The following is a 12,454-nucleotide window of genomic DNA, read 5'->3' as shown; positions in this document are numbered from 1 at the left end:
AGACATGGTCGTGCACTTAAACGGACATCCCAAGCAAGGAGAGCACTAATAAGAGAAGCAGCCAAGAGACCCATCATCACTGCATAGGAGCTGCAGAGATCCACAGCTCAGTTGAGAGAATCTGTCCACAGGGCAACTATTGGTCATATAGTCCACAAATCTGGCCTTTATGGAAAAATCGCAAGAAGAAAGCTATTTTTGAAAGCAAGCCATAAGAAGTCCCGTTTACAGTTTGCAAAAAGTCATGGAGAGGACAGAGCTAGCATGTGCAAGAAGGTCAGATGAAACCAAAGTAGAACTTTTTGGGCTAAATGCTATGTGTGGTGGAAAACTAACACAGCACATCACCCTTCAAACACCATCCCAACCATCAAACATGGTTGTAGACATGATTTTCTTTAGCAGGGAGAGGAAAGCCGGTCAGAGTTGATAGGAAGATGGCTGGAGATGGAGCTAAATACAAAACAATCCTGGAGGAAAACCTGTTAGAGGCTGCAAAAGACTTGAAACTGAGGCGTATGTTCACCTTCTAGATGAATAACGACCCTAAACATACTGCCAGAGCTAAAAATGGAATGGTTTAGATCAAAGCATATTAATGTGTTTGAATGGCCAAGTCAAAGTCCATACCTAAAACCCATTGAGAATCTGTGCAAGACTTAAAAATTGCTGTTCACAGACACTTTCCATTCAATCTCACTGAGCTAGAGCCAGTTTGCGAAGAAGGATGGGAAAAAATGTCAGCCTTTAGGTGTGCAAAGCTAGTAGAGTTTTTCCGCAAAAAAACATGCAGTAGTAATGGCAATGAAAGGTGGTCCTACAAAGTATTGACTCAGGGGAGGTTGAATACAAATGCATGTCACAATTTTCAGATTTATATTTTCAAAATATTTAGAAAACTATGTATCATTTCCTTTACACTTCACAAATACTTGCTACTTTGTATTGGCATGTAAAAGCCAGATAATAAAACATTTAAGTTTGTGGGTCTAACGTGAAAAAAGTGGAAAAGTTCATGGGGTATGAATCATTTTTCAAGGCACTTAGATAACAGGATTTGAACAAGCAGACAGCTTGGACAACAAGAGCAGAGAGCCCCAATTAGGAGATCTTCTGTGAAAGCTGACAGGGGGGGCTGGTGATTTATAACTATATCTCTTCAAAAGATGAGAGGGAGGCAGGTGAGCAGCTGACTGCTGTAGAGAAATCAATAGGCTGGAGAGAGCTGACTGGGATGTTAATAGTTAACCTCTCTCATAGAAAGTAGTTGTTGCTCACTCTTGGCCAGGCACTAGAGGTCAGGCTCCATGGAAACGAGCTCTACACTATAAAAGATAAAAGCTGTCATTGCAGGAGAATGCCAGCAGACAAAAAAAGCAAGTCAATTGCAAACTTGCTTATTTTTATGCTAACTATTAAAGCAATTAAAGAACTTGAGAATACCTCTTTAAAGGCTCATTCAGACATTAGTTTTTCACATACAAATTCTCTCTGTGTTTTTCACAGATAGAACTCATTTGTATCATAGTCTATGGAGCTGATCACGTGTCCGTGTATTTTTGCAGACTAAGTAGTGTACACAAAATAACAAAGACTTGTCCGATTTTGATTCATGTCACAATCAAACTCACAATGCAAGTCTATGGGTCCGTGAAAAACCTGAACAGCACTTAGATGCCATCTGTGTGCTGTCAGTTTTTCATGGACAATTTAATAGAAGCTTGAGAAACCTCCATCATGTTTTTTTTCATACAAGAGAAAATGATGAACACTCCTTGGTGTTCATAAAAATTTAATGTTTTTTGCATTCAAGAAAAATCAGTAACATATAAAACAGCCCTAAGTCTGAAGTGAAAATGGACTTTTTTGTCCTTTTTGATTTGGCATTGATGAGTTAATAGGACAAATGTGCTTATACATATTTCTTTTTTTTTACATTAGGCCATGTGCGCATGTACAGGAGTTTCAGTCTTGGATTTATGCTGTGGAAAATTCACATCAGATTTGCCTTATTAATTTGCCTTATCCAACTTATGTGAACATGCCTTATAAGCATAAATGGACAACATTTCATAAAGACTAGATCACTTCCGTTGGAGAAGACGTACTTTCAGATTTAAAATGACCGCCTATTAAGGTCTACTTTCAGCTGTCACATCTCTTCTAGCATGGCCCCATTTCTCAGATTACATTTGTAATTTTTCTAAAAAATGCTGGAAGTAAAGATATATTTCTGATAGGCAGATAGGGCAAACACACTTAAAGGCGTTATCCAAGAAAAACAATTTTCTTAAAAAAAAAAAGGCCAATTGAGTAGCAATACCAGACACAGCTGCACATGTGGGGCACTGTGTTTGAAAGAAAGCAGCCATACTTTTTTTCTAATTTTGGACAGCTTCCTAAAAGCAGATCCAGCAGCCATTAAAACAATGCATCTGTTTAACAGTGTGCAGCTACATTTGGTGGTTCTAATCACACAAAACATATGATGACTTTTCTTATGCACATCCTAAGTGTCCTTTAAAAATTACAAAGTAATTACAGCAAATTAAATTAAATCAATGAACTTCCTTAGTGATAATATAGACAAAAATTGGAATGAAAAGTTGGAACACAAAAATATAAAACCATTTAAATCATATAATATACAAAAGATTATCATTTGTTATAACAAATGAAAATCATGTTAGATGGCATTGCGTAGTTTTGAGCAACATGCATCTTAACACAGAAAAAGCCTAATACTTAAAGGTCCCAATCATGCATTAATCCAAGCAACAGCTAGCAAACATGCATATGACAACATAAACACACCTGGTTCTCAGGAAAGCTGGAGTTTACAGAGTTAACATGTTAAACTGATTTAGCAAAACAATATTGGTTACCAGACAGGAGCATTGGTAGCATTCCCCTACACAAGAATAACCAGAACATTTGAAAGACAAAAGGATGAAAAGGTTTCTTCTTTGCATTATCTGTTGAAATAAGTAATGCGCTGCAGATCAGATGTTGGCGAAATTTCAATTTTATTGGTCCAATGGAGGCAAAAGAAAAGCCAAACAAACAAACACAGGCGACCATTTGGCCACACAGGATCTTTTTTTGCTGGTTTTGCCTTGACCTATCCGATCTGTAGTTTTTGACTAATGAAGCTCATGATTTTAATTCTAGAGTATAAGGGTAGAGCACTGACACAGGCTGCAGAGAAGACCAAACATATGGTATATATAGTATTTCCTAATGTTTAATGGAAATAAAATGAGTCACTGGTAAAAGCTTGGGAAGAGTAAAGGGGGATTAGTATTTCTGTTTCATTTAAAAGTAAGACTTTAGCAAAAAACGTTCTGCCAATCTTATTATACATTCTACATGGGTTACCTTTGAAAATAGAACGTAAAATGTCACTGCCTTGAAGATATGAGACAATCATGTAATCATGCTCATCATTGGGAGTACAAAATGTTTTCCAAGTTGACTCCGATCATCTTATAGTTAGCAAAAAAGATTACTAAATAAATACTTACAACTTTTATTCTTCAAAATGACAGTTCTCAGTCTGGCTAAAATATTGCAAAGCAGTTCTTCCTGGACTGTAGTAGTCTCAGGCATGACAAGTGGCTTAAAGTGACTTGTCAAATGTCACAAAAGAGGAACTTACGTTGACTATCATATTTTTAAATTGGGCTCTCCTTTTATTTTATAATGCCACTAGATTTTGATGCACTTAGAGGGGTTGTCTTATCACAAGCATCTCTGCACATAAGCACTTGGGGCATATGGACAACACAGAAGTGGGGTCCCCAATTCAGGACTGCTCTCTGGGCCAGAAAAAATGGCTACTCTGTTAGAAGCTTAATAACCAGGTTAATATAGGCCTCTGGGGTACATGTGTCAGAAGCCGCTATTTATTCTGAAACGGTCATATAATACCGTTGACTTAGAACTGATAGGACTGTCTCCGATAGCAGTGTAAGCTTAAATCATGTACTTATGTAAGAGATAAAGGGCTCATGTGTGCCTTATGGAATGGTCATTTCTTCCACCATTAACATGGTGGATTATCAACATATCAGTATTTTACTTTTTTTTAATGGATTTTAGCATTTTCTATCAATAAGACCAAATAACGCAAAATGATGGCAAATGGTTCTAAAAGTACAAAACCGTTCTCGAGAATCAAAACAAAAGTTGGAATGATTTTCACATATCCTAAGTAGCACATTTGCAAGTTCTATACTATTTGGTTATTAAAAAGTCTTACCAGCTTCCTGAGAAAATAAAAACGAAAGGAGGGAAATTCTATTTCTACTTCCACCTGTATTGGTACATGCACTTGGATTTTACCTTTCAATAACAGTAATAGGAATGTCATGGAAAGATAACAATGCCTACATATGCATTTCTACAAAAACAAAATCAGGTTTTGTGTTGGGCTAATACAGTTTGCTATTTTTTTCAAATGGATTACTGGAATATTACAAGTGACCAATGTTCTGATTTTAATACTGATTACACATGTGCCCATACAATTAAAGAAGAAGAAATGCAGAGGAGGCATTTTGAAGGGTACAGTTTATTAACGCACTACCCCCTACCAACACAGTTAGCACACACTATTTCATTTCCTGATGAATACCTTTGCAGCTCTGATTAAATACTGAAGAATTGTTTTAGGCAGTTTAATGACAGACTTTGGCAAGGCTAAAATGGCTGACGCAAACTTTCCAATAGCTCTCTAAAAGAAGGACAAAGCAATAGGAATTAGTATGAAACAGTGAATATACAATGACCATAGTGTAATTATACATTAAAGCACATGAACAAAGTTACTATGTGAGCCTGAATCAAGCCAGTCCATGGTTAGTTAGTGGCCAGGCATAAATAGCAGATGCCATAAGATTCAATATATTGTATCACACCATTATAATGAACACACATGTTATTTGTGGTTTATTTTCTTTAACATCATCATGCACGGTTGAGCTTAGTTTGTTAAAATTGACAAAACCAGAGATGTGTTTAACTCTTTCAAGACTAATACAATGAAAACATGTAATTATTGTACCAATGCAACCTATGTTAGGCATGATATTGTGTGGAGAAATATACAGATGTATTATGTACCAACTTTATAATTATAGCAAGCTATGCTTTCAGCTTCAGTGGCTATGCTCAAACAAGAGAGCAACTAAATGTACCATCAAGTTGTGCAAATTACTTTATTTTTTCTAATAATAGTAATTATAATTCAAATACTAGGAATAATTGAAGAATACAAGTAATAAATGCACAATTTTTACGATATTGTACATAATAACCAGTGAAACAGGAGATAATTTTGACAACATCTGTACATTTCACATAAGTTAAGTTTTTTATTATTTTACTACAGAAGACATTACTATACATGTCATAAAGATAAAAAAAAAAGAATCAAGTCACATGTAAGTACTGCAATTCAATTAAACAAAAGTTTTTCAAGCAACAGTAAGCAATGCCAAGATTTGCTTCTTCACTTTTCTCTTTCTTGTGGTATTGAAAAATGAAAGCTCTGGATAAAACTTTATTTTTCAGGACTCTCCTAGTAAAAGTGAAGACAGACATAAGTGGAAAACACCTTTCCAAGAACAAAGGGTTTTGTCAATGCTATAGGCAAGCAGCATTGAAACTGAATGAAACCACGTGTTCATTGCAGTCTTTATACACATAGAAGACAATAAAACATAATTATTATCAAGCTTGTCTTGACAGCAAAACTTTGTGTCTGCCGTGCACAAGACATCTTTCTTTTCCATAAATACCTACCTGGAAAGCAGATTTTCTTCTGAGCTCATCCTCATCCTTCGTTTCATCTTCTTCCTCTTCTTCACTGTCCGTCTCAAATAAATAATAATCACCGCTTCTGACCACTAAGTAAAATAAAGCAGTTACTCACTTGTAGAAAAGCTGTGAAGCATTTTACTACCAGCACCAATATTATTGTTTCTTAGATCTTACCACTAACATGTGCACTCAGCACATACAGTATACCATAGACTTTCACAAGTACATCAACGTTTGGCTTTGCTACAGTGAAAACTTTCATTGCAAATGACCAACCCCTCACCAGAGAAAAACCATCAACTTGTCAATTGTGAACATGAAAAAGACTGGGATACAGTGTGTTAAAACCTGAATGACTAAAAGTTGGATTAGTGCTTGTAAATGAAGAAAGACCTTTTCGCCTCCATGTTAGTAAGTATATTAAATAACCTATGTCTTATATCCTTGAGCAGAACCTTTATTTCTGCATTGACTATGGTTTCACCAAGCCTAAGAAAACACAAAGATAGCAAAATGAAAGATGGTGAGATGATGAGCATTATTTAACAGCAGCCGCGTCATTACTTTCCATGTATAGATACAACTACTGAAGTAATGTGTGGCTTTAAGCTTAAAGAGAAACTGTCACTTTAATTTTTATTTCATAAATCCATAGTACACACTAAAATAAGTATCTTTATCATATCAGAGCATTTTGCTTCTTAGTCATCCTAAACTGACCTTTCAATCTCAAAATTCTCAATTCACAGGTAAAATCAGTGATCAAGTGAAGTCAGATTTTTACATTATTGAGATAAGAGATGACAGTTGCTACTGATAACATTCTATGTGGATGGAGACGGAGCTAAAGGCTAAGCTCCTCCCGTCTCCAATCTACATAGAATTTTATAAAAACCAACTGTTATCTCCTATCTTGGTAATGGGAAAGTATGGCTTCGCTGAATGCAGATTGTCCAGATTTTACCCATGAATTGAGAGTGAAAGATCAATCCAGGAAGAGAAAGAAAGAGATTTTTCTGATAAGTTCTATTACAAAGTTTCTTATTTTCATGTGTATTATTGATTTATAAAATGAAAATTAAAGCGACAATTACTCTTTAACACTCAGGTAAACAATCATTGAAAGAAACTCTGAGAAATGGACATTTTGCCCTTATTATTTGTTATTAATTCAACAGGTACTAAACAATACATGGAATTGCAGCAAGTCGCACAGGTGTGTATGCGTCTGTCCATTCTGAGAATATAATAAGGCTTCTGTACATTTTTAAAACTACTTACATAGCGATAAAAGTGAAATAAAAAAACAATTTATTTTGCATTGGCGTTTTTCTAGCAAGTTGCTACAGTAGATGCTAATGTAGAAAGTTCATACATAAAGTGATGTCCAGCATGTTCTACGTGTAAGGTTTCTGGTAAGCACTAAAATAAATATTGCACACAGTCCTTACTGTACATGGGCATGTATTAACACTACTTGATTTTGTTTTGCTGACCGACTAGAAGTATTAGTCATGTTTCATCAAGCTATAAAGCTTATTTTTGAAAAGATCACTTGGGGTGGGTTCATGTTTAACATTTGGGTCTACTACTTTTTGGGCTGTGTTGGTCACAGCTAATTGAAAAAAAAAATGTTCCTATCTGGCTCAACTAGATGTTTTGAGTCACAACTGACGACTCCGGACACAAACTTTACCATAGGAAAGCTTTGTATCTATTTTACCATCTCTTTAATTTCAGTGGTTTTGTACTACTTATATGTGAATGGACCTGTTACTGCTCACTAAAGGGGGATTCCCATCTCCAAGATTCTATCACAATATGTAGCTGTAATACTAATATTAACAAATACCTCCAGTTATTAATGTAGTATAGTTCTTCTGATTCACTATGTCGCTTACCCCATATGCAGGGCATTGCAGTAGATTAGGTATCCATGGTTACCACCACTCATAAAGTGACAATTAGTTAGCTGTTAGTGGTGGTAACCATGGATACATAAACTACTGCAATGCCCTGCACATGGGGTAAGCGACATAGAGAATCAGAAGAACTATACTACATTTCTAATTGGAGGTATTTGCTAATATTATTATTATTATACCTACTACATACTGGGATACGATCTTGGAGATTATTAGAGTGAATTAAAATATTCTGGATCAAGTTACTAGATAAGTATTAGTTCAATGTTTGCATGAAAGACAGTCCTAGATGTCACTCTTACTGTAACCGAGGCTGCAGGTTTCTTTCCAGATATTTAGATATGTAATAATAAGAGCAAAATGAGAGGGAAATGTTGCAGAGGGAAGCAGTTCATTTGGGCAATCACATTGAAGCACAGGATCATTTGGGCACCAGATTCTTTAGGTTCTTATGACACTAGTATCAGTAAGAACACTTAGAGTGATAAAAAGTATAGTATAAATGTGGATACTGGAGGTTGAATTAAAGAACTGGAGAATAAGTAAGGGTTTTAGGATCCTGACCAGTAGAGGAACCAGACAGAAGCATCATCTACGCTAGGCTTAATGACCCTAAAGCAATAGTATCCAAATGTCCAAAGCCCAAATCACTGCTGCCCAAATGAACTGAGCCTAACAGTCTTCATCTACATACCCATTGCAGACTTAGTAAAAGGCTTTTTACTTATGCTACAAATTAATTATATATTAATAAGAGTCATATTCATCATGTTAGTGGTTCTGATGTGTAGCATAAGCTAGAATAGGGCTCTTAAAAATACATTTATGAGAGACGTCTTTGGTTTTCAAATCTGTGTGAGTATAAATATGGGAAAAAATATTGTCACAGCATAATGTCCTTTATGCTTTAGATTGTTCCATAATGCACATTTCCATGTTGTAAAAACTGTAATTGCAACACTTTATGCCATGTTTATACCACACAGTTTCCAAGAACCCATTGACTGCCAAACACTGATATATAAAGCAATGTATTCTATAACGTTTTTATTGGCAGTCAAGGGAGACAATTTCAATAGGCTGGCCTTTATTTTCAAGTTCTCCAGGACTATTATTTCAGACATTTTTTTGTCATTAAAGAAGAAATACTCTTAAAAGCCAAGACTCTCATGTGGCCTAGTTTGCTAACAGGCAGTAAAAAAAGAGGGCAAATGAAAGGGTTGTATTCCTATATCCTTAGGATAGGCCATCAGAGAGGGTCTAGCTTTAGGCATCCACACTGATTGAGGGTGGCATGTGGTTTAGGGAGTGCTGTATCTCCTTCATTGTTTACCAGGCACAACTCAGTACATTTTAGCAATGGTATATGTAACTCAGTCTTATTTTACATGAATTGGACTAAGTTGCAGTGAGTACAGAATCAGGCACAGCCACTTCAAAATAAAAGGGGCTATGCATTGATTGGAGCACCATGGTCCTTTTAATCAGCTAATCGACTGGGTCCCAGAAATTGAACCCCTGTTGGTGTCACATTACTCGATTATAGGCAATTAATATTATCTTTCTGGAAAAGCCCTTTAAAGGAGTTGTACCAAGTTTAGAAGTTATCACCTACCCACTAGGTTCAAACCAGTGGGACCCCATCGATCCAGAGAATGGTGCAGTGATCAATCGTGTGCAACTCGACTCCATTAAATCTTAATGGGAGTGCAAAAACCAACCAAACAATGCACTCCGCTATTTCCTGTGAATCAATAGAGAATAAATGGAGTGGAGGTACACATGAATGACCACCACTTCATTTACGTAGGGCTTTTTAGAGCCTAAATTCTCGGCATCGTAGGGATCTAAGTAGCCGGATTCCCAAAGATTGAGAAATTGTCTCTTAGGTTGTGTGCCCACTATGCGTTTTTTAAGTGTTTCCGCAGCGGCAATTCCGCTGCAGAAACGCTTAAAAAACGCTTGGTAGAAGGTCTGCCATGTTCCCCAATGATAATCCGCATGTGCTGTGCACATGCTGCGGAAATTTCCGCAACGGATTATCATTGCGGAAAAATCCGCAGCACTACCAATTATTTTGCGGAAGCGTGGCGTTTTCGCTGCCATTGACTTGCATTGGAACGCATGGAAACCGCATCACTGTATCTGCAGATGCGGATTCCATGCGTTTCAATGTGCGGATGGTACCCGGGTTTGGAGAAGAGGAGACTCTCCACCGGACCCGGGTACCATAGTACCTGTAAAAAAAATAATAAAATAAATATTATACTTACCTTCTGATGGCCCCCGGTGTCCTTGTCTCGGCTTGCCGGCAGCTTGCGGTAGACTAAAAGAACCTGCGGTGACGTCATTTAGTCATGTGACGGGTCATCACGCGACCGCTGACGTTGGCAGGTCCTTTAATCTTCCGCAAGCTGCAGGCAAGCCAAGACTAGGACACCGGGGGCCATCAGAAGGTAAGTATATATTTATTTTTTATTTTTTACCATTCTTTCGGTCACACTATATAAATCCATGCCAGTTGCATGGATTTATAAAGTGTGACCAAGTTGTCAAGCACTTTCCAAGTGATGCTAAAATCGCTTGGAAAGGGCTTCACAACCCGCATGCGGAAATGCATGTGAAGAACGCTTCACTTCCGCTTGTCCCTGGCAGGAAAAACGCATGTACAATCCGCATGCGTTTTTTCTGCCAGGGAGATGCAGAAACGCTCAGGAAAAAATCCGAAACATTTCTGCATCGTGGGCACATAGCCTTATTCTGTGGAGAGAAGGAGAGCCAAACATCCAAACTTGATACAACTCCTTTAAATTTTACAAAACTGTACCCTGCCATTTCCTCATCTCAAGGAGTATTCCGGGATAAAAGTCAGACTTTAGATGATGTTCGTATTTAATTGAACAATGTAGGGTCAATAAACCCTCCTCATGTGCAAATATGAAAATAATGAAAACATTTCTAGAAGATCAGAAAATAGAGGCCAATGTCACAGTTTACAGATTAAACCAGTCTCTTCAACAATATAGTCTTGTACAGTTAATCAGAACAGAGAATCACTTGGCACAGTTTATTTGTGACTCCACATACTCATATTCTCAATGATCCTAAACAAAACTGATAAATGTAATTTTTAGCTCACTCAAGGGGATGTGTATGGGCAATATACTATTTATGATCTGAACACAGCTCTGAGACAACATGTGCACAAAGCGAGCAACTTTGCCACTTATTGTGTCCACATCTGGCAGAAAACAACTTGATGGACACAATTGTTGTATGTTAAGCAACAGTAGTGTAATCTACAAACTTCTAGCAAAATTATTATTTTATGGTAAAGCCCACTAATCGGGCAAACTATTCACTAGGCACAGTCCTTAGACCAAGACCGTGTTAAGCTGACATTAGCATATAACAAATCTGACCTCTTCCTGTAATAGATGTCCCTCATTTCTAATTCCTAGTAGCAATTTACTTAACCTTCTGTGGAGACACAAAGTCTAAACCATGCATTAAAACAAACAGACTATTCTGGTCAAGGATATAAGGCCCAAATTCATATACTTGGTAAATGATCAAGAAAACCTACTGGAAGCATGATCAACCCAAGGACGCCACCACTGCTTTTTTTTGCCCTTGACTTTCTCTTTTGCTGCTTCTCCTATAATGAAATACGTTAATACATTAATGTTAATGAGAAGTTCAACATTTCCAGACAAAGGTCAGATACTGATGACAATCCATTTACATGTTTTACAGTGGTATGTGGTGTTGAGCGAGTATGTTCTATTAACCCTTTCGCCGAGTATTCTCAGGCAGAGCTCCGAGTATTTATAGCTGCTCGGTGATAAGGTTAAATCGCTCTCATGTGCATGATTTGCAACTGTTTGACAGCTTTATTACATGTTAGGAATGTCTATTTCTTACACATTCCTCACATGTAATAAAGCTGTCAAACAGTTGCAAATCATGCACACAGGAGTGATTTAACCTTATCACCGAGCAGCTGTAAATACTCAGAGCTCGGCCCGAGCATACTTGGATAGAACATACTCGCTCAACCCTAGGGGTATGTAATACAGACAACTCATTGCATTTGCCTGTTTTATTATATGAACACTTTAATCCTCGGATACATTGAGAAATATGATTTAAAGATTTGCCCAAGACTTGGACATTGATGACTTATCCTTAAGATAGGTCATCAATATCAGATTGGTGGGGATCTGACACCTGGCATCCCCATAACCAGCGATTTTGCAGATTCTACTGTGGATAGATGTAAAGAGTGTACAGAACACTGTGTAGCGCCCATTTTTGGACACTGTAGCTCAGCTTTTAATGAATGAATGTGAGCTAACTCTTAGAGAAGATTAATTGTTGAATCAGTTAAAAAATTATTAACTCTTAGAGTGTTTATACAGCGGGGAAAAAAAGTATTTAGTCAGCCACCAATTGTGCAAGTTCTCTCACTTAAAAAGATGAGAGAGGCCTGTAATTGACATCATAGGTAGACCTCAACTATGAGAGACAAAATGAGAAAAGAAATCCTAAAAATCACTTTGTCTGATTTGGAAAGAATTTTTTTTCAAATTTTGGTGGAAAATAAGTATTTGGTCAATTACAAACAAGCAAGATTTCTGGCTCTCTCAGACCTGTAACTTCTTCTTTAAGAGGCTCCTCTGTCTTGCACTCATTACCTGTAGTAC

The 12,454-nt window shown here is 37.0% G+C and overlaps 1 protein-coding gene across 7 annotated transcripts in view; it reads right to left on the bottom strand.

The window, feature by feature from the left end:
* Window positions 1–12,454, bottom strand: part of PIEZO2 (piezo type mechanosensitive ion channel component 2) — a 501,115-nt gene that overhangs the window by 69,523 nt on the left and 419,138 nt on the right. For 4 of the 7 annotated variants that reach the window (XM_073679027.1, XM_073679025.1, XM_073679031.1 and 1 more), the window contains exons 31-33: window positions 11,335–11,406; window positions 5,806–5,909; window positions 4,637–4,735 (exon numbers count right to left, since the gene is read on the bottom strand). In XM_073679027.1, the coding sequence (XP_073535128.1) occupies window positions 4,637–4,735; window positions 5,806–5,909; window positions 11,335–11,406 (275 nt within the window). The remainder of the gene's footprint in view (window positions 1–4,636; window positions 4,736–5,805; window positions 5,910–11,334; window positions 11,407–12,454) is intronic. The other 3 variants (XM_073679030.1, XM_073679029.1, XM_073679032.1) reach the window with 1 other exon arrangement.

Source organism: Phyllobates terribilis, unplaced genomic scaffold, assembly GCF_046119375.1.
Source record: "Phyllobates terribilis strain yellow unplaced genomic scaffold, ASM4611937v1 Scaffold_4__5_contigs__length_816908805, whole genome shotgun sequence".
NCBI classification, from domain to species: Eukaryota; Metazoa; Chordata; class Amphibia; order Anura; family Dendrobatidae; genus Phyllobates; species Phyllobates terribilis.
This window is presented reverse-complemented; position numbering and strand designations above follow the sequence as displayed.